General features: G+C 40.9%; 1 protein-coding gene across 4 annotated transcripts in view; it reads left to right on the forward strand.

Moving 5' to 3' along the window:
* LOC126199268 (alpha-N-acetylgalactosaminidase-like) overlaps nucleotides 1-21,035 on the forward strand; it is a 66,245-nt gene extending 45,210 nt beyond the window's left edge. For all 4 annotated transcript variants that reach the window (XM_049936077.1, XM_049936076.1, XM_049936074.1 and 1 more), the window contains exons 8-10: nucleotides 9,438-9,602; nucleotides 9,702-9,774; nucleotides 20,796-21,035. In XM_049936077.1, the coding sequence (XP_049792034.1) occupies nucleotides 9,438-9,602; nucleotides 9,702-9,774; nucleotides 20,796-20,830 (273 nt within the window). In that variant the 3' untranslated portion in view covers nucleotides 20,831-21,035. The remainder of the gene's footprint in view (nucleotides 1-9,437; nucleotides 9,603-9,701; nucleotides 9,775-20,795) is intronic.
* Nucleotides 21,036-23,800: the final 2,765 nt, after the last annotated feature.

Genomic DNA, 23,800 nt, shown 5'->3' on the forward strand with positions numbered 1-23,800 from the left:
GTGGTAGAGTGGGAGGTCATCTCAAGGTGAGGCAGGGGGCAAAAGACATTCCGGAGGGCTGAACGGAAGGCCTCTCCAGTTTGTCTGACGAACCGGTTTCAGGCTCTGTCTCAGGCTAATACTGATCTTCAGCCTGACATGGCTGCTTGTCCTGTTCCAGAGGTCGCCCCTCAGTCTGCAAGATCCGGGCGGTCGCAGAGGGTGGGCTTACTGGTAGTTGGGAGCTCTAACGTCAGACGCGTAATGGGGCCCCTTAGGGAAATGGCAGCAAGAGAGGGGAAGAAAACCAATGTGCACTCCGTGTGCATACTGGGGGAGTCATTCCAGATGTGGAAAGGGTCCTTCTGGATGCCATGAAGGGTACAGGGTGCACCCATCTGCAGGTGGTCGCTCATGTCGGCACCAATGATGTATGTCGCTATGGATCGGAGGAAATCTTCTCTGGCTTCTGGCAGCTATCTGATTTGGTGAAGACTGCCAGTCTCGCTAGCGTGATGAAAGCAGAGCTCACCATCTGCAGCATTGTCGACAGGACTGACTGCGGACCTTTGGTACAGAGCCGAGTGGAGGGTCTGAATCAGAGGCTGAGACGGTTCTGTGACCGTGTGGGCTGCAGATTCCTCGACTTGCGCCATAGGGTGGTGGGGTTTCGGGTTCCGCTGGATAGGTCAGGAGTCCACTACACGCAACAAGCGGCTACACGGGCAGCAGGGGTTGTGTGGCGTGGGCTGGGCGGTTTTTTAGGTTAGATGGCCTTGGGCAAGTACAGAAAGGGCAACAGCCTCAACGAGTGTGGGGCAAAGTCAGGACATGCGGGGACCAAGCAGCAATCGGTATTGTAATTGTCAACTGTTGAAGCTGCGTTGGTAAAGTACCGGAACTTCAAGCGCTGATAGAAAGCACCGAAGCTGAAATCGTTATAGGTACAGAAAGCTGGCTGAAGCCAGAGATAAATTCTGCCGAAATTTTTACAAAGGTACAGACAGTATTTAGAAAGGATAGATTGCATGCAACCGGTGGTGGAGTGTTCGTCGCTGTTAGTAGTAGTTTATCCTGTACTGAAGTAGAAGTGGATAGTTCCTGTGAATTATTATGAGTAGAGGTTACACTCAACAACCGAGCTAGGTTAATAATTGGCTCCTTTTACCGACCTCCCGACTCAGCAGCATTAGTGGCAGAACAACTGAGAGAAAATTTGGAATACATTTCACATAAATTTTCTCAGCATGTTATAGTCTTAGGTGGAGATTTCAATTTACCAGATATAGACTGGGACACTCATGTTTAGGACGGGTGGTAGGGAGGGAGCATCGAGTGACATTATACTGAGTGCACTATCCGAAAATTACCTCAAGCAATTAAACAGAGAACCGACTCGTGGAGATAACATCTTGGACCTACTGATAACAAACAGACCCGAACTTTTCGACTCTGTATGTGCAGAACAGGGAATCAGTGATCATAAGGCCGTTGCAGCATCCCTGAATATGGAAGTTAATAGGAATATAAAAAAAGGGAGGAAGGTTTATCTGTTTAGCAAGAGTAATAGAAGGCAGATTTCAGACTACCTAACAGATCAAAACGAAAATTTCTGTTCCAACACTGACAATGTTGAGTGTTTATGGAAAAAGTTCAAGGCAATCGTAAAATGCATTTTAGACAGGTACGTGCCGAGTAAAACTGTGAGGGACGGGAAAAACCCACCGTGGTACAACAACAAAGTTAGGAAACTACTGCGAAAGCAAAGAGAGCTTCACTCAAAGTTTAAACGCAGCCAAAACCTCTCAGACAAACAGAAGCTAAACGATGTCAAAGTTAGCGTAAGGAGGGCTATGCGTGAAGCGTTCAGTGAATTCGAAAGTAAAATTCTATGTACCGACTTGACAGAAAATCCTAGGAAGTTCTGGTCTTACGTTAAATCAGTAAGTGGCTCGAAACAGCATATCCAGACACTCCGGGATGATGATGGCATTGAAACAGAGGATGACATGCGTAAAGCTGAAATACTAAACACCTTTTTCCAAAGCTGTTTCACAGAGGAAGACCGCACTGCAGTTCCTTCTCTAAATCCTCGCACAAACGAAAAAATGTCTGACATCGAAATAAGTGTCCAAGGATTAGAAAAGCAACTGGAATCACTCAACAGAGGAAAGTCCACTGGACCTGATGGGATACCAATTTGATTCTACACAGAGTACGCGAAAGAACTTGCCCCCCTTCTAACAGCCATGTACCGCAAGTCTCTAGAGGAACAGAGGGTTCCAAATGATTGGAAAAGAGCACAGGTAGTCCCAGTCTTCAAGAAGGGTCGTCGAGCAGATGCGCAAAACTATAGACCTATGTCTCTGACGTCGATCTGTTGTAGAATTTTAGAACATGTTTTTTGCCCGAGTATCATGTCGTTTTTGGAAACCCAGAATCTACTATGTAGGAATCAACATGGATTCCGGAAACAGCGATCGTGTGAGACCCAACTCGCTTTATTTGTTCATGAGACCCAGAAAATATTAGATACAGGCTCCCAGGTAGATGCTATTTTTCTTGACTTCCAGAAGGCATTCGATACAGTTCTGCACTGTCGCCTGATAAACAAAGTAAGAGCCTACGGAATATCAGACCAGCCGTGTGGCTGGATTGAAGAGTTTTTAGCAAACAGAACACAGCATGTTGTTATCAATGGAGAGACGTCTACAGACGTTAAGGTAACCTCTGGCGTGCCACAGGGGAGTGTTATGGGACCATTGCTTTTCACAATATATATAAATGACCTACTAGATAGTGTCAGAAGTTCCATGCGGCTTTTTGCGGATGATGCTGTAGTATACAGAGAAGTTGCAGCATTAGAAAATTGTAGCGAAATGCAGGAAGATCTTCAGCAGATAGGCACTTGGTGCAGGGAGTGGCAACTGTCCCTTAACACAGACAAATGTAATGTATTGCGAATACATAGAAAGAAGGATCCTTTATTGTATGATTATATGATAGCGGAACAAACACTGGTAGCAGTTACTTCTATAAAATATCTGGGAGTATGCGTGCGGAACGATTTGAAGTGGAATGATCATATAAAATTAATTGTTGGTAAGGCGGGTACCAGGTTGAGATTCATTGGGAGAGTGCTTAGAAAATGTAGTCCATCAACAAAGGAGGTGGCTTACAAAACACTCGTTCGACCTATACTTGAGTATTGCTCATCAGTGTGGGATCCGTACCAGATCGGGTTGACAGAGGAAATAGAGAAGATCCAAAGAAGAGCGGCACGTTTCGTCACAGCGTTATTTGGTGACCGTGATAGCGTTACGGAGATGTTTAATAAATTCAAGTAGCAGACTCTGCAAGAGAGGCGCTCTGCATCGCGGTGTAGCTTGCTCGCCAGGTTTCGAGAGGGTGCGTTTCTGGATGAGGTATCAAATATATTGCTTCCCCCTACTTATACCTCCCGAGGAGATCACGAATGTAAAATTAGAGAGATTAGAGTGCGCACGGAGGCTTTCAGACAGTCGTTCTTCCCGCGAACCATACGCGACTGGAACAGGAAAGGGAGGTAATGACAGTGGCACGTAAAGTGCCCTCCGCCACACACCGTTGGGTGGCTTGTGGAGTATAAATGTAGATGTAGATGTAGATGTAGAACTTCCTTTCTGGATGAAAATGTGCTCCGAACATGGCTTTATGAGTTCTTTACCTCAAAATCATGTGATTCTACAGTCAAGGAAATGAAAAGTTATCACAGCACTGACAGACTGTTATAAATAGTTTGGGAGAATATATTATTGATGACTAAAGTCTCTTTTATGTTATCTGTTGTGTTTATTAAGATCATATAAAAATGCTGTGAACTTGTGCACCAGCCCAATATTATTGGCCGATAACAATCGCTATAAGAAAACTACCTTTGGCCCTGTAGATACTATTTTCAGATGATTTACTGGAGTAAATTAAAAAGTACAGTTTCCATTTCTGGAGATTTCTCATTTTCTAGATTGAAATTTTCACTCTGCAGCGGAGTGTGCACTCATATGAAATTTCCTGACAGATTAAAACTGTGTGCTGGACCAACTCTTGAACTCAGGACCTTTGCCTTTCATGGGCAAGTGCTCTACCAACTGAGCTACCCTCACAACCTGCCTTCAGAGCTTCAGTTCTTCCAGTATCTCGTCTCTTCGCAGAAGAGTTTCTGTGAAGTTTGGAAGGTAGGAGACGAGATACTGGCAGAATTGAAGCTGTGAGGACGGGTTGTGAGTTTTGCTTGGGTAGCTCAGTTGGTAGAGCACTTGCCCATGAAAGACTTAGGTCCCGAGTTCAAGTCTTGGTCCAACACACAGTTTTAATCTGCCAGGAAGTTTCTTCTCATTTTCTGTTTTATAGCTATAAGAAAATTGTTGAGGACTTTGGATCAGGACTTTGGATAAGTTTTTATGTCTTTTGTTATTGTTACATACACCACAGTTTATCTGGTTCTATCCTATCATCCTATAATATAACAGATAATACTGGATGGAATGTAAATTATCTGAAGAAATACAATCACTCAGCATATAAATGAAGTATTGATCTGATGAAAAGCACAGAAACAAGATATTTCTGACAGTAGCTCAGCATCAAACATGTGTCTCCGCACACACACACACACACACACACACACACACACACACACACAGAACATGTCCCCAATGCTTTGGTCCAAGGGAAAGAGACCACTACATATGTGTGGTCTGACGAAGACCTGACAACTGTGCACAGTTATCAACAACCACAACAAACATTATGAAGTATCAGTGCTACCAAAAAGTAAATCTCTGTCCCTAAAGAAATATGTGTAACATTCAGCAACCACTACATAAACATAGGTAGCAAATCGGTACTCCTATTTTCCACCTCTCTCCAGAGCTAGAGTTATTCGCCAAAACATTATTTCTCAATCCATTCACATGAGGCAAAATCTGAGCTGCTATAAAAAAGAAACCAAACTCACACATGTGGTTCTGATAGCATATCTGATTACTTTTTTAAACAAATCTGCTATAATATGTTTATCCCATATCAGATATAATAAAATGCTCCTTGTTGTCAGGCCAATACCTCTCTTTAGAAAGGAGTGATGTTGATAACTACAGATCCCTCTTGAGCTGAACCTGACAGTGTCAAACTAACAAAGGTTCTTGAGAAAGCAGTATATGACTATGTTATTAAGTTGCCAGAAAGAATTTTTTATTGACTCCTCTTCAGTTTGACTTTTGTAAAGAGAGATCAATACATGGTGCCCTACTTTCATTTCTAACTGAATTTTATAGAGCATCAGTGACAGAAACCATATGAAAGGAGTGTTTCTAAATCTTACAAAGGACCTCCATTTCATCAGCCTTGAATTACTCATAGATAAAGTGCTAATGTTTGGAATTAGAGGAATGCAATGATTGGCTTAGGTCATGTCTCTCAGAGAGAGTACAAAAAGTTACTTCACTTCAAAACACATGTATTGACAGGATGTATACCAAACTCATTCTGTCTCTTTCAGTTGATAGCTATCCACTTAGCACTTTTAAGGTTGTATACTTTGATACCACAGTGGTAAGCACATTTCAATAGCATCTGAAAAATGCATCTTTTATATTGTTACTGTGAATATGGATGCTACCTTTTCAATCCAATGATATTAAATTTAAATTCTAATATGATTAAATTCACAGCATTCAATGAATTAAAAACATAGGTGGAAAATATTCATGGAAATACTGTTTGCACTCTAATATTAGATTGACACTGAAAATTAAACATTAAAAAAGTAAAAATTAAAGTCACAACAATTGCAATAACTAACAAAAAATGGGACATTATGCTCCTCAAAGTGGAGAAAGAGGGAATAACTTCAAAAACGTTTATTCAGCTCTGAGGACACTTTGTTTGCATGCTGGATTTAACAGGTGAATTTATTACATTACTTTCATGATTTCTTCCAGTGACGCCTGTGGGCTGAGGATGACACAGAAGCCAGTCAGTACCGTTGGGCCTTCCTGGCCTGTTCAGGAGGAGTTTTAGTTTTTTAGTTCATGATTTCTATTTCCTGATATAGACTGGTATAGCTGAAGCTGAACAAATTATGTTTCGTAAGCTGTTTTGTGTTGATTGGATAAAGTGTAACTCAGTGTCAGTATACAACTAGATGAATGTGGGAAGTCCCCCAAAACCACCCTCATATTGATCTGCCCTCACATCTTCAGTTTGTGATATTATTATGCAGCCATGACATCTGAAGCACAAAATTCATAATTCTGGGATTGTATGTGGCACTGTGTTGCACACAACTGAGTCTGAGAAAGAGTTTGGAATGGATGTCTTTTCAACCTTGAAATCTCACAGACAAAATATTGAGGAAATAATAATGGTATGAGGCTGGTGCCATACCAAGCAGTTGCTATAATTTCCAATAAACAGCATGCCAATAAAAAAAAGTCAAGATATATAGCAACTATTAAATTCACAGTATTTCCTGTTGTGCTTGGGAATGTTAAATCCACAGTTTAATAGAGTTGCTAGAAATACATGAGAATACTGAATACTGTTTTCAATAAAAATTTGTGCTCCAGATTCCAGGACGAGGCAAATGGCCTGTTTTGCCTCCCCCTTGCAGACATCTATTTTGGCGTCGTACTGTTGGTGAACATGTTTATACACAAGCAGTGTTTGGTTTTTTAATGTTACCAAGTTTCTCAGTGACACACTTACAAATATCTTGATAATTATTCATGGTCACGTGTACATAAATAATGCGAACATTAATACTTTCCGTTAGTTATCAAATTCAGTACATTTCTATGAAAATGTTTTTGTCCAATTCTTCACAATATTCAAACTACATTGCTGCAAAGCCTTTGTGGGAATGTGAATATGTTCTGTGCTACATGATTTACTTTATGATATTGCACTGTCTAGTTGGTCACACAGGTACATCCCGAGCTAACTGTCTCATACCCATGCTGGCCACGACAATGCCTCAAATCAGATCACAAGTGCCAGAGTGCTATTTAAATGTTCAAATATTGTTTAAAGTGGGATGACAGGACATACACAATCTCACACAAAGATATTCACTATGCAGAAGAGAGTAGTTAAGATAATGAGACACATGCTTCACTCCTTCACCATTAAACATCTATTTCTGAAGCTCAGTAGCCTGCCAGTGCCTTGTATTTATATTCATGAAACAGTATGCTTTGTTTATGAAAATTTACGTAGTTTTTTAAAAAAATGAAGACATCCCTCATCAGATCTGTTATTCCAGTCATATATAAGAGGCAGTCAAATGAAAACCAAACAGCTGCTGTAACGGAACCATGGAACTGTTCCATTCAAAAGTAATCACCACATGCATTAAGACATTTATCCCACTGGGATATGAGACAATCAATTCCTGTTTCATAGAATGCAGTCAGCTACTGATCGCTCCACAACCACACCCACACTTGGACTTTCTTATCTGACTGAAACCAACATCCACACATGTCTTTCTTCGGGTTGCCAAAGATGTGAAAATGACACGGTGAAGATCTGGGCTGTGAGGATGTTGCAGTGTTTCCTAACCAAATCCCTAAAGTGTAGCCTTTGTCCAATCAGCAGTGTGGGGGTGGGCATTATCATGCAACAAGATCATTCCATCCAACAGCACTTTGAGAACCTGAGGGCAAATGGCAAAGCCAACAATGGAAACATCCCACATATCCCCCACAAAAGAAATTCAAAGCTGTTCACATAAGTTTCAGTAAGGTCATGATGACTTTCAAAAAATGGTTCAAATGGCTCTGAGCACTATGGGACTCAACATCTTAGGTCATAAGTCCCCTAGAACTTAGAACTACTTAAACCTAACTAACCTAAGGACACCACACACACCCATGCCCGAGGCAGGATTCGAACCTGCGACCGTAGCAGTCCCGCGGTTCCGGACTGCAGCGCCAGAACCGCTAGACCACCACGGCCGGCCCATGATGACTTTCTTCTTTGACTGTAGGGGCTCTCTACTCATTGAGTTCCTCGAGTGTGGAAGCACAATCGAAGTGCAGCACTATGAAGAGACTTTGCAGAAAGAGTGACACATCATAAAGTCAGAATGCTCAGGGATGCTGTCAGATGGAATCATTCTATGTGCATGATAAAGTCCTGTCCTACAAAATCAGATGAAGGCTGCACCTCAGTTATTCGATTGGAAAACAGTGCAACATCCTTCATACAGCCGGACCTTTCAACGTGTGATTTCCACATCTTTGGTGACCTGAAGAAAGACATGCATGGGTGTTGGTTTCAGTCAGATGAGGAAGTACAAGAGTGGGTGCAATTGTGGAGCCATCAGTAGCTTACTGCATTCTATGAAACAGCAACTGATCATCTCATCTTTGAGTGGGATAAATGTCTTAATACATATGATGATTTCTTTTTGAGTGGAACCATAACTTAGTCTCATTGTGGTGGGTGTTCAATTTTCATCAAATGCCCCTCATTATCTATAACTAGCCAACAGCTGTGTAAAGGACACAGCAGTGTAAGGTACATGGCAGACCTTCTATACAACAAGCTACCCGAAAACTTAAAGTCACATAGACAAGGGTTTAGAGAAAAAGTAAAAATGCTGCTTTGTAAGAACTGCTTTTGTACAGTAGAATGTGCACCTAATATAACAAAATTAAATCTTTGTAAGAAAACAACTGTTTTAGTTCATTTTAAAGTTATTTTTCTTATTATACGACTGGAAGAACCAAGTTAAATGTTGCCTTAAATACTATCAGCTTTTAGCTGATTTATTTCACTCTACAAATGTAACTGTTGCCTTCTTTAATATGAGCTAGTCATAATATTCATAATCTGCAATTTGTAGTCTAGTGGTTAGCATTGCTGACTCTAGATCACTGGATTATGGGCTTGATTCCTGACTGGGTGTGCATTTTCTTCACTTGGGGACTGGGTGCTTGTATTGTTCTAATCATTTCATCTCATCTTAATTGATGTGCAAGTCACCAAAATGGCAGCAAATAGAAAGACTTGTACCAGGTGGGTGAACACACCCAAATGGGGTTTTCCAGCCAATAACGCCATATGATCATTTCATATTTATACAAACTGTAACTGTGAATTGTCCCATATCCTTTTGTAACAACACACATAAGAATTTCTGGGATCAATAAAAACTGAATGAAATAAAAATGTTCGTCCATGTAACTGTGAGAACACTACAGTTACTGCAAAGCTTCTGCAAGAGCAAAATCAATAAAAATCTATCTTTTTCTTTTCCAAACTGAAAGTCTATCCAGCTTGCAGTATTTTAATCATTTACTGTGACATTCATTGTTCTTTTTAATGTACTTTATACTTGGTTTTAACTTGCTTCAAGCACTCAAGGTAATATGGAGATCAGCTATATGATGTAAATTTTTTTCTGTACACAGAAACAAAATATAGAGATATGGATTCGACCAATAACACCTGTTGTCAATGAGCAGTATTCTTATGCAGTTGCATTTGTGAGTCTACGAACAGATGGTATTCCATATCCACTACAGTTTACTTTACAGGAGTTGAATCTCAATAATCCCAATGGCTACACATTTCAGGTATTAAAAATCTGTTGTAGTCTACATTACATAATTTGCATATTATTTCTGAAACATTAAGTAAATACTGATAAAATAAATGCACTTTTTGTGTTGTAGGAGCTCTTCAGCAGCAATGACACATTCATTATCAGCCAGAATGACACATTGCAGTTCAGAGTGGTGCCAACAGGTAATTGTCTGCTCCCAGTATGACTCATAATTAACTCTCATTTCAGCTGCTTATTTTTCTTCAACTTAAATACTCTAAATAAGATTACATATCTTTGCTAAAACCACAGTTCCGTCAAACTATTTGACTGAACATTTGTAAAATTGTACACATTTCTGATTATGTACATATACACTCATGCTCATAAATTAAGGATAATTGCAGAATGTGGTGCCACACAATGTTGCACTACACAATACTGGCACTAATAGCATAGCAAATAGGGAACACATACGACATAGATCTGTATGTCCACAGTATTGGTGATAAGTTGAGAAAACCATCCCGAAACACACGTGCTACAAAATGCCATTGTTTCCTGCACATGTACTCTGACATCAGTATGGGATATCATCACCATGCACACATACACAGGCCACACAATGGGTTGGCATACTCTGGATCAGGTGGTCGAGCAGCTGCTGGGTTATAGCCTCCCATTCTTGCACCAGTGCGTGTTGGAGCTCCTGAAGTGTCGTAGGGGTTTGAAGACGTGCAGCGATACTTTGACCGACAGCATCCCACACATGCTCGATATGGTGTAGGTCTGGAGAACAGGCAGGCCACTCCATTTGCCTGATATCTTTTGTTTCAAGGTACTCCTCCACGATGGCAGGTCGGTGGGCCCGTGTGTTGTCATCCATGAGGAGGAAGGTGGGACCCACTACACCACTGAAAATGTGCAAAGTGATGTCCCGATACACCTGGCCTGTTAAAGTTCCTCTGTCAAAGACATGCAGGGGTGTACATGCACCAATCATAATCCCATCTCACACCATCAAACCACGACCTCCATACTGGTCCCTTTCAATGACATGAAAGGGTTGGTATCTGGTTCCTGGTTCACACCAGATGAAAACCCGCCGACAATCACTGTACAGACTATACATGCACTCATCCGTGAACATAACCTGGGACCACTGTTCCAATGACCATGTACTGTGTGAATAAACTATGTCTGTTCAGTCGTCTGTAGACTGTGTGTCTGGAGACAACTGTTCCAGTGGCTGTGGTAAGGTCCCGAGCAAGGCTACCTGCAGTACTCCGCGGCCGTCTGCGGGCACTGATGGTGAGATATCGGTCTTCTCGTGGTGTTGTACACTGTGGATATCCCATACTGTAGTGCTTGGACGTGTTTCCTGTCTGCTGGAATTGTTGCCATAATCTTGAGATCACACTTTGTGGCACACAGAGGGCTCATGCCACGACCTGCTGTGTTTGACCAGCCTCCAGTCGCCCTAGTATTCTACCCCTCAAAATGTCATCAATATGGGTTCTTTGAGCCATTTTCAACACACAGTCACTATTAGCACGTCTGAAAGTGTCTGCAGACTTACCCACTGCACCGTACTCTGACATGCACCAACACACCTCTGCATATGTGGACTGCTGCCAGCACCACCGTGCGACGACCGCAGGTCAAATGCACCATATGGTCATACCCCGAGGTGATTTAAACCCGCAGACCACCTGCTAGAGTGGTGTTTCATCATGTATCCGCATTATTCTTAATTTATGAGCATGAGTGTATATAATCACCAATACTACACTATAAACATTGTGCTGTAGGAAAGTTCTTGAAGACTGTAAATACTTTGGATTAAAGGAGACCACTCACAGGTATGTAGAAGTGTTAATTGTCAATAGACACACACAAAAGAAAGAAAACTTGCTAGCTTTCAGAGTTATCCTTTTATGAGCTACAGTAAGTACACACAGGAAACACACACACTCACACACTGCCAGTGCTGTAGTTCAGCAGGTGGATTGGTTGTGTTGGGGTACTGTCAGATGGGATGAGTAAGGCGAGAGGTAGGTGGAGGTGGGATGCAGGGAGTACTGTGGCTAGTAGCTTGGTGGGAGCCAGCTCCTTTGCCAGCTAGGAATGAGACAGGGAGGGATAGCACATATATGGGCCAGGCATTTAACACACAGTTGTAGAGGGTGGTGGGGAGCGGTACATGCTGGAGTCGGAGACATGAATTAGGAGAGGGTTGCAGGATGGGAAATAGCGGAAAGGTCGGGGAAGAAGGCCAGTGGTCACTCTGTCTGCTTGCTGGGGGGTCTCATCCGAGATGTGGAGGAGGCCCTGCAAGGAGGAGGCCCGACAAGACGCCTCCTGAGAAGCGGCAAGGTAGGAGTAGGCAAAATGCAACAGGGAATAACAATATTAATGTGCTAATAGTAAACTGCAGGAGCGTCGATAGAAAGGTCCCAGAACTGCTCTCATTAATAAACGGTCACAACGCCCATATATTACTAAGGAGAGAAAGTTGGCTGAAACCAGACGTAAACAGTAATGAAATCCTAAACTCAGATTGGAATGTATACCGCAGAGACAGGTTGCACAGTGAAGGGGGAGGCGTGTTTATAGCGATAAGAAGTGCAATAGTATCAAAGGAAATTGACAGAGATCCGAAATATGAAATAATTTGGGTGAAGGTCACGGTTAAAGCAGGCTCAGACATGGTAATTGGATGTCTCTGGCTCAGCAGCTGTTGTGGCTGAGCACCTGAAGGATAATTTGGAAAATATTTCGAGTATATTTCCCCACCATGTTATAGTTCTGGGTGGAGATTTTAATTTGCCGGATATAGACTGGGAGACTCAAACGTTCATAACGGGTGGCAGGGACAAAGAATCCAGTGAAATTTTTTTAAGTGCTTTATCTGAAAACTACCTTGAGCAGTTAAACAGAGAACCGACTGGTGGTGATAACATATTAGACCTTCTGGTGACAAACAGACCTGAACTATTTGAAACAGTTAACGCAGAACAGGGAATGAGCGATCATAAAGCGGTTACTGCATCGATGATTTCAGCCGTAAATAGAAATATTAAAAAAGGTAGGAAGATTTTTCTGTTTAGCAAAAGTGACAAAAAGCAGATTACAGAGTACCTGATGGCTCAACACAAAAGTTTTGTCTCAAGTACAGATAGTGTTGAGGATCAGTGGACAAAGTTCAAAACCATCGTACAATATGCGTTAGATGAGTATGTGCCAAGCAAGATCATAAGAGATGGAAAAGAGCCACCATGGTACAACAACCGAGTTAGAAAACTGCTGCGGAAGCAAAGGGAACTTCACAGCAAACATAAACATAGCCAAAGCCTTGCAGACAAGCAAAAATTACGTGAAGCGAAATGTAGTGTGATGAGGGTTATGCAAGAGGCGATCAATGAATTCGAAAGTAAAGTTTTATGTACTGACTTGGCAGAGAATCCTAAGAAATTTTGGTCTTATGTCAAAGTGGTAGGTGGATCAAAACAAAATGTCCAGACACTCTGTGACCAAAATGGTACTGAAACAGAGGATGACAGACTAAAGGCCGAAATACTAATGTCTTTTTCCAAAGCTCTTTCACAGAGGAAGACTGCACTGTAGTTCCTTCTCTAGATTGTCAGACAGATGACAAAATGGTAGATATCGAAATAGATGACAGAGGAATAGAGAAACAATTAAAATTGCTCAAAAGAGGATAGGCCGTTGGACCTGATGGGATACCAGTTCGATTTTACACAGAGTATGTGAAGGAACTTGCCCCCCTTCTTGCAGCGGTGTACCGTAGGTCTCTAGAAGAGCGTAGCGTTCCAAAGGATTGGAAAAGGGCACAGGTCATCCCTGTTTTCAAGAAGGGATGTCGAACAGATGTGCAGAACTATAGACCTATATCTCTAACGTCGATCAGTTGTAGAATTTTGGAACACGTATTATGTTTGAGTATAATGACTTTTCTGGAGACTAGAAATCTACTCTGTAGGAATCAGCATGGGTTTCGAAAAAGACGGTCGTGTGAAACCCAGCTCGCGCTATTCGTCCACGAGATTCAGAGGGCCACAGACACAGGTTCACAGGTAGATGCCGTGTTTCTTGACTTCCGCAAGGCATTTGATACAGTTCCCCACAGTCGTTTAATGAACAAAGTAAGAGCATATGGACTATCAGACCAATTGTGTGATTGGATTGAAGAGTTCCTAGATAACAGAACGCAGCATGTCATTCTCAATGGAGAGAAGTCTTCCGAAGTAAGAGTGATTTCAGGTGTGCCGCAGGGGAGTGTCATAGGACCGTTTATATTCACAGTATACATAAATGACCTTGTGGATGACATCGGAAGTTCACTGAGGCTTTTTGCAGATGATGCTGTGGTGTATCGAGAGGTTGTAACAATGGAAAATTGTACTAAAATGCAGGAGGATCTGCAGCGAATTGACGCATGGTGCAGGGAATGGAAATTCAATTTCAATGTAGACAAGTGTAATGTGCTGTGAATACATAGAAAGATAGATCCCTTATCATTTAGCTATAAAATAGCAGGTCAGCAACTGGAAGCAGTTAATTCCATAAATTATCTGGGAGTACGCATTAGGAGTGATTTAAAATGGAACGATCATATAAAGTTGACCGTCGGTAAAGCAGATGCCAGACTGAGATTCATTGGAAGAATCCTAAGGAAATGCAATCTGAAAACAAAGGAAGTAGGTTACAGTATGCTTGTTCGCCCACTGCTTGAATACTGCTCAGTGGTGTGGGATCCGTACCAGATAGGGTTGATAGAAGAGATAGAGAAGATCCAACAGAGAGCAGCGCACTTCGTTACAGGATCATTTAGTAATCGCGAAAGCGTTACGGAGATGATAGATAAACTCCAGTGTAAGACTCTGCAGGAGAGATGCTCAGTAGCTCGGTACGGGCTTTTGTTAAAGTTTCGAGAACATACCTTCACCGAAGAGTCAAGCAGTATATTGCTCCCTCCTACGTATATCTTACGAAGAGACCATGAGGATAAAATCAGAGAGATTAGAGCCCACACAGAAGCATACCGACAATCCTTCTTTCCACAAACAATACAAGACTGGAATAGAAGGGAGAACCGATAGAGGTGCTCAGGGTACCCTCCGCCACACACCGTCAGGTGGCTTGCGGAGTATGGATGTAGATGTAGATGTAGATGGGGGAAGGGGAAACTGCTGGTTAAAGGGTGTGGGGACAAAGGGTTGCTTGAGATTGAGGCCAGGATGATTACAGGGGTGAAGGATGTATTGTAAATATGTATTTTAAGATTTAAGTGGCACACTGGACTTGTGATTTGATGCATAGTTCATGCACAGTTCAGAGAAGGTGGTGGTGGAGGGGAAGACCCAGATGGTTTGGATTGTGAAGCAGCCATTGAAATTGAGCATGATGTGCTCAGCTGCATGTTGTGCCATTGGGTGATCAACTGTGTTCTTGGCAAGAGTTTGGTGATGGCCATACATCCTGGTGTGCAGTTGTTTGGTAGCCATACCAACATAAAAAAACTGTGCGGTGTTTGCAACAGAGTTTGTATATGACATGGCTGCTTTCAGAGGTGACACAGCCTCTGACAGGGTAGGATAAACCTGTGACAGGGCTGGGGCAGGAGGTGCTAGGTGGTTGATTGTTCAGGTCTTGCACCTTGGTCTGCCTCAGGAGTATGATCCCTGTAGCAAGGGCTGGGAGTGGGAGTGGCATACAGATGGAGTAGGATGTAGGATGTTGTGTAGGTTGGATGGACAATGGAACACTACTAGGAGGGATGGGAAGGATTTGTACTCAAGGTCAAGAAGCCCTAACCACATTCCTTCACAACCTCAGCACCTACTCTCCCATACACTTCACCTGGTCCTCCTTAGCTAATTTGCCACCTACTTGGATGTTGGACTCCGCTTCTCTAATGGCTCCATCAACACCTCTGTCCACATTAAACCCACTAACCATCAACAGTACCTGCATTTCAACAACTGCCATTCCATCCACAACAAAAAGTCCCTCCCATCCAGCCTAGCCATCCAGGTACTGTGTACAAGAACTCATTTGCCTTGTATGCTGAAGTTTTCATCAAGTTCTTCACAGATCTTCACAGACAGGCATTATCCCTCAGACCTAGTCCACAAACAGATATCCTGTGCCTTTCCCCACACACCCCAAATCCTCCCACCATCCTCATGAACCAGCTACAAAGAAGTGTCTCCATAGTCAACCAATACCACCACAGACTGGAACAACTGAACCACGTCCTTTGTCATCATCTAATGCACCCGCCCAACTTTCCCCTTCCCTGCTCTCCCTGCTTCACAGCCTTCCAATGTCTTGTCATGCCTCCATGTATTCCCTGCGGATTCCACCAGACAGTGCTCTTCTCTCCACCCAACCCACACCCAAGGAAAGTTGACTTTAAAACTGAAAACAGATAAGGCAGTATCATAGACAGAATTTGAGATCCAAGGCACTTGTTCTGAGCAGGATTGAATCTACTTTGTGTGGTTATGCAATGAACTAGGGTATGTGAATCATCTACTATTCTCACAGACCAGATACAAGACTTCAGTATCTGCAGAACGCATGACATTGCTGCTACTCACCATAATTGGGGTGGGTACTTCACACAATGATGACTCAGTAACAACTGGGGAACAGAAACATACTCAGCATGTGGCTGGTGTGGGTGGCTTTCAACTGAGCACATGACAACTTTTGGCATGAAGTGCAAGGCTAGGTCCACGGAGTTCAACTTCACAGGAGCACTCCCTGCTCTACTTACTGCCACTTGCAAGCACGTACATCCATCAGCAGGTCTGCCCATATGATACAATGTGTGTGCCCTTTATGGCAGATTTTTAGAGCTACTCTGCTGATCTACCCATGTCAGCTTATCTGCCTCCATTGTGACAGCCACTGGGGGTTATAATAAAAGGGCACAACAAAAATTCTTTATCAGGACATATGTTAATGCAAAGATTCATCTTCCAACACTGGCTGCAATGTTGTTGTCAACCCAGAAGTGCACACTAGTATTAAATTTGATGTTCAACCACTTAAATATACGTATGTGTTCTGGAGACACTGTTTACATGATGTATGAATTTTTGTGCGATGTTACATTTTTTTTTTTTTTATTAATATGGTATAATCACTTCATAAGTAGCTTATAGTGATGACATGTATCAATCATTTATTCATACCCAATTTTTTTTGTAAATAACAATTCACATGATGTATACATATAGTGGAATAAGCATTCAGAAAAATGCTTTGTAAATGTAATGAATCACTGTATGGCAAAAAAAGAAGAAGAGAAAGAAGTTCAGAGCTGCATTTGACAGTAGTAAGATTATGAATGTGGTAGACTGTGGTCAAATAATGCAAGAGGTTTAAGAGAAGCTAGAACTTTGCTGGCTTTAATCTAAACATCTTCCAAGGGCTTCACTGCTCTGTTAGTCTGTGAAGTAACTAAGGAGTTCAGGACCAGTCTGACGAGACAAGGAAAAAAGGCAAGTTCAGCTAAGTAGTGGTTGAAGATTAAAGGACCAAGAGGCCCTTCTGTTAGAAAGTGGTGACGGCAAGGAAATGTTCAAGTTAGTACAGAACTCACTGGATACAAAATATCAGGTAACAAATATTTTTAGGCCAAGTCCAAGGCTTAGCAATGACACCTGTAATTTAGGCTCTCTGGGTGAAGATCTTGGCAAAGAAGATTATGTAGTGATTATTGAGGGGGGGGGGGCGAGGGGTAGGGGAGGAGGGGAGGAGCTGGGAACAGTTTCGACTGTAGCTTCAACCATGCAATTGAGGCTGACATTATACACTGATGTTACTTTTTGAGCTTTTTAATAAACAAAAGAGAGCATTTTTTTTCTCATAACTAGTGTTTTGCCCATGGCATCGCCAGAGTATGCCTGCCTCCCTTTCTCTCCCCATCTCGTTTTTCCCCCCATCTCTTTGGCCATCTCTTCCCACGGCTCTCTCTCCACCTCCTCCTCGTATCCTGGATTACATATCTACAGTGATGAGAACTCCCTTGCCCAATATACTGAAGGCCTCACAAAGACCATCACAGACAGGCAGTACCCCCCCCCCCCTCGAATCTAGTCTACAGACAGATCCCCACACATCCATAATCCTCCCATCACCCCCAAGAAACAGCTACAAAGGAGCTCCACCATCATCACCCATTATCATCCTGGAACAGAACAACTGAGACATATCGTTCACCAGGGCTTTAATTATCTCTCATCCTGCGCTGATAAAAGCTACATTCTACCAGAGTTCCTTCCACCTCTCCCAAAGTGGTGTTCTGTCACCTACCCAACTTAAACAACATCCTAGTCCACCCTTCAACCACTCCCACTCCTAGCCCCTTGCCACAGGGACCAAAAGATCCACCAAATCCACCCACTCAGCACCTCCTACTCCAGTCTTCTCACAGACTTATCACATCAGGTGCCAGAACACCTGTGAAAGCAGCCATGTCACACACAAAGTCTGCCACAAATGCTGCATGGCTTTTTGTGTTGGTATTACTACCAACCAGTTGTCCACCAGGCTGAATGGCCATCACCAAACTCTTGCCGAGAATGAAGTTGACCACCTGGTGGTACAGCATGCAGCTGAGCACAGCATACTCAATTTCAGTGGCTGCTTCTCAACGTGAGTCATCTAGGGGTAATCAACCTGTTCCGAACTGCCCCCTATTGGGTGTTCCTGCTTTCATGGTGGGCAGTAGACAGTGGGGATTTTAAAAACATTTTCATTAGATTTTCATAAAATTTTGACCTAAAGTAAATAATTATTATTATCTGTTTTAACTTGCTGTAACTCTGCTTTATAAATTTTATTAACTTAAGTTACTTCCCTAGTCTATAAATCACCATTAATATGGTACATGTGGGCAGTCAGAAAGATTTACTACTAACAGAGATATAAAAGTGGGTGTTACGTAAAAAAGGGTGACTATCCGTGATCTAGATCCTACCCTCCACCATCAGCATCTCTGAAATACACAGGTGGGAGTTCCCTTATAACACATCCTCTGCTCTCATAATTGTCTTCGCCTCAATCTCAGCTAAATCACTGTCCCCCCACCCTCCACCCAACAGTCTCTGGTTCCTCCGTCCTTTCATCCCATCCCATTTCACATCCTCACATTACCTTCTGTGTGTGCTGCTTTCCTCAGGGCAGTACGGGGTCCCAACTCATATACTTGCCACCCCTCCCACATTCCTAGCCAACATTTTCCTTGTGAGTTGGAACCTCATGCCTAGTTATCATGTTACTGTATAAAATGTGGCACATTATACAAATGTTAGTTAGAAATAAAACATTTATTATCAAAATGCACCTTGTGCACATGGCCATGACTATACATGTAATGCTGACACTACAATTTATGCTGTATAAGGTGGATCATCAATGAACAGAACATGTCAAGCTAACATAAACTGCTGTGGTAATATGCATTTTATTGCATAATGTGATTTTTACAATGTAACAATCATCTGTGAGCATTACATGTATGGAGCCGGCCAAAGTGGCCGAGCAGTTCTAGGTGCTTCAGTCTGGAACCGCGCAACCACTACGGTCGCAGGTTCAAATCCTGCCTCAGGCTTGGATGTGTGTGATGTCCTTAGGTTAGTTAGGTTTAAGTAGTTCTAAGTTCTAGGGGACTGATGACCTCAGATGTTGAGTCCCATAGTTCTCAGAGCCATTTGAACCATTACATGTGTGGACATGGCCATGCGCACAAGGTGCATTTTGAAGTAAACTGTTTGTTCCTGACAAACGTTTTGTATAATGTGCTATCTTTTTTTTCCACTAACTTGACAACTGGCCATGAGGTTCCAGCTCACAATCAACATGTTTTGTAATAAAAAATTTGAGGACCTGTATGACAGCAAAATAAAGAAATACTTATGCGACTTTGGCCTTAGAAGGTTTTTATACTTAATTGTTTGAAAAATTTTCTGATGGTCACTGTGATTCAATAGACATTTCACTAACAATAAGTAAACAACTGCACTTCATGAGTAGAGTGGAGGATGAAATATAGTCTACAAAATAAACTCTCTTCCTCTGACAGAAATGCTTGCAGCTCAAAGGGGCAAACAGAAAACAATAATGATATAAATAAAAAAAATATCTAAAATCTCATATTGCTGGGCTATGTGAGAAGAAGCAATATTGTACAGAGATGAGAAACTAGTGAAAAATATAATTTACTGATAGATCACAATTGAAGGCAAACAGAAAAATAGTTATTGTTATAATTGAACATATAAAATATTAATATTTCTAACACTAAAAAACAAAGCAGTGCTTCTAAATCCTCTTAAGATAGGGGAGCCAAACTATATGTAGCACATTTGTTTCAATATAATTCACTCACTTGTTACATGAGGAAAAGCCACTATAGAATACAACAAAGCAGAGAACACACAAATATTTTGGGATGTACTCAGGGGAATAAATATGTCTGTATTGAAAGAAGAGAGATGGGAAATGTTGCCAAGGATTTTGGTCAGTTATAGAATAGCAACAGTGATTAATGTAGTAGCTGTTGGCAACTTGTTTAGCAGGACAGTGGCTAAAGGATAAATTGCTGGAAGCAGTGCAATGGCAGACAAATTCTTCTCACAGCTGGGACAGAGCAATTACAAACTAACATTATATACGTTTCCAGGCCTGCACCACAGGCTGTTAATGTCAGAACAGAGGGAATATTCAAGGATATTAGTAAAATATATGACATGGATCAAACAATGAAAACTCCAGGTTAGGATGTCTCCTAATATTGTTGACAAGGGATGAATGTCAGGTAGCCCTGGGAATATGGGATGCCACAATAAGCAAGGGAAAGAAGGTATATGAAGGTATATGAACAGAACATGAGAAGAAGATGAGAAACTGGTTTCTTTACAGTGAAGTATACCAATGATGGCCATTTGCATCATAAACCTTGGCTGGCACATTGTAACATGCTTTGTTGTGTGAGCACTACTCAGTGAAATTATTTTCCAAGCTATGGGTGATCAGAAATTTTTTGTCAAACTATTTCCTATTTTCAGACTATCTTTCTTGACTTTCATATTTAGACTTTGGCTTTTATATCATCATAAAAAGAAATACTTGTTTTGAGTTGAAAGACATGAAATTCTAACTACTGCTTTTCTTTTACTTCTTTCAGGAGTGAAGTTCTACAGGGCTACTGTAATAGAATAATAGCATATTACCAATTTATATATACACAGAGTAGTCTTTCTTTTCAAAATATCAACATGATTTTAATACAGTTATCAGTTTCAAACAACTGATATTATCTGTGATAATTTTATATAAAAAAATGAAATTTTTACTAATGTACAATTCAAATAGTTAAGGAAATACAGGTCTACCAAAGAGAACAGATGATGTAATGTTGTAAGACAATAAAATATCTACCTACAACAATGAATATTTTTTTCCTTTCTTTAGCGTGACACACAGTCTTTGAAATCTGTACATGCTTTAATACACACATTCTTTTAGTTAGTCACAAATTTGCACCATTTTCTATATATCTGTCATTAGGAAAAATTATTTGAGATGGAAAACAATCAAATTGTATATTACCATAAAACATTGCAGCTATGATTAGTTTCCTTTGATGACTACATTAACAACTATCACTAATGATATTTAGTTTCCATTATTTGTTAAGATTTATTTACATTTAAAAATGTTATAAACTTGCATCATAAACAGTCAGCATAAAATTAACTCATTTGGGGAAAAAGACTTCTCTCTATCTATTAGCACCAAGTCTGTTTAAAACATCCCAGGACTTTGCCCACAAAATTTTTCTACACTTACCTTTCACTTATTGTATATGGTCTCCTTTGAAATACTCTCCTCGACAATTGACACACTGCTGCCAACACTGTTTCCACTTCCAGAAGCGATCTTGTTTTGCCTCCTGCTGGATTGCACAAAACGCTGTCTTCAAATTTTCCTTCATCTCATCTATCATTGCAAATATTTCTCCTTTCAATGGGGTCTTCAACTTTGGAAATAAAAAAAAAAAAAGTCCACAGGTTCCAGGTCTGATGAGTATGGGGGATGAGCAGCAAAGGTATTTCGTTTTTTGTGCAGCAGTCATGGACTAATAGGGTTGAATGTGTGAGTGCATTATCATGATACAAGTGCCTTGAATCACCTCGCACTTTTCAGACCATTTCCTTCTTACATTTTCTCACAGGCATTGCAACAATTTCTGATAGTACCAATTGATTAACAGTTTGTCCCCATAGCACAAGTTAATGATGAACTAATCCTTCAAAGTAAAAGAAAACTACTAGCATGGCTTTGACATTTAACTTCACAAACTTTTTTGGTCTTGGAGAACCTTTCCCTACCCATTTTGAAGATTGAACCTTGGTCTCAACATCATAACCATAGACCCATGTCTCATCACCAGTTATGATTCTCTTAAGGAACATCTCATTCTCATTTGTGCAATCCAAAAGCTCTTCACAGATTGTGAGGCGAAGATCTTTCTGGTCTTGACTCATGAGTCATGGGACAAACTTGGCGGCAACATGGTCCATTCGAAGATTCTGTATCAGTATTTCATGACATAATGCAACTGAAATGTTAAATTCTTGTGCAATCTCTCAGACAGTCATCTATGATTGGCATGCACAATTTCATTACATTCTTGACATGAGCTTCATCAACAGACATGCTGAATGAGGGTGACCTTTAACTTCCACCTGGCCATTTTTAAGCCATGTGAACCATTTTTTACACCGTATATGGCTTAAGCACTCATCAATGTAGGTTTCCTGCATAATTTGGTGTATCTATGTAAAGGTTTTCTTGAGTTTCATGGAAAATTTAATGCAGATATGTTGCTCCTCTAATTCTGCCATCCCAAAATTTGCTAACTGTATGACACAATTTTCTACTCAATACAGCACTGAAAAATGACTAACAGACATACACCAATGAAACTTCTGGCAGTTATACATTAAACACAGAAGTGTGCAGGGATGCCAACTGAATTTCACTCCAACATACCATTGGTACAAAAGTTTTGAACAGACCTTGTATATAATTAACAATTATGTAAGCATTATGAATCATAATAGGTGTAATTATTGGGGGAATGAAGTTTTAGTTTCAGTAAATGTGGTTGCTACAGCAGTAACAGGGATTTGCAGACTCAGAATCTAAATATTTGGTTAAATTTTAGAAGGATAGGTCCTTGTAATTCAATTATGAATTTCCTAATTCAAATGTTTCAGATAAAGCATGGTTTGAACAGAGTTTGAAATACTTTTTGATAGGCAACTCCTTCTACTCCATAGATGAATATCTTAACAGAGACTGTTAAGCCAGCTTAAGTAAAAATATTGTTTAGATTTCAGTTTTGACAACACTTGGTCACCACAGTCAAGATCAGGTATTTTGTGTATGATACATTTATTAATAGTGCATAACAGTGTTTCATTCTGACAGCGCATTAATTCTGTAAATATTAGCTGCTCAATTTTACTGCATTGTATTAACCTATTTCAACTATCTCCTGACAAATGATCAGGCTAGTAAGTATTATATTCAATTTTTTTTATGTTATACTTTCTGACATGTTCCACGCCCACGAGAATCATTTCATTTTTGGGGTCTATTGAATGAAAACTGTATCTAATCAAACTGTCTTCACACACACACACACACACACACACACACACACACACACACAACAAGAAACCACTGTTGTCTCCTAGTCCTGCAGCCTGACTGGTGTTATTGCAGCGTAGTGTAGAAACAATCATTCATTCAGTTCATTTATCATTTTTGTTCCATAGATACCATTACGAAAGAGAACCTTCATGGATGCAGACTGAGTCAATAAATATATCTATAGAAACTTACTGTACACAGTATTAACACTTTGCCATCCGCACGTCTTGTACAAATTTATTCACTTGGAGCTGGCAGCACTAATTTGGATTACTTGGCTTGTTGCTGGCCATTCTTGATATTATCGGGAGATTATAAATTGTTACGTTTTACTAATCTCATCATTAGTTCTCATAAGTTCTCAACCCTGTTCCTCTACTTTCATGGGATTTCTAAGATATACATATGTAAATAAATACAAAATTTGTTTGTTTCATATATTTGTTTATTTGCATTGTCTTTGGTACT

This window comes from Schistocerca nitens, chromosome 8 (assembly GCF_023898315.1).
Source record: "Schistocerca nitens isolate TAMUIC-IGC-003100 chromosome 8, iqSchNite1.1, whole genome shotgun sequence".
NCBI classification, from domain to species: domain Eukaryota; kingdom Metazoa; phylum Arthropoda; class Insecta; order Orthoptera; family Acrididae; genus Schistocerca; species Schistocerca nitens.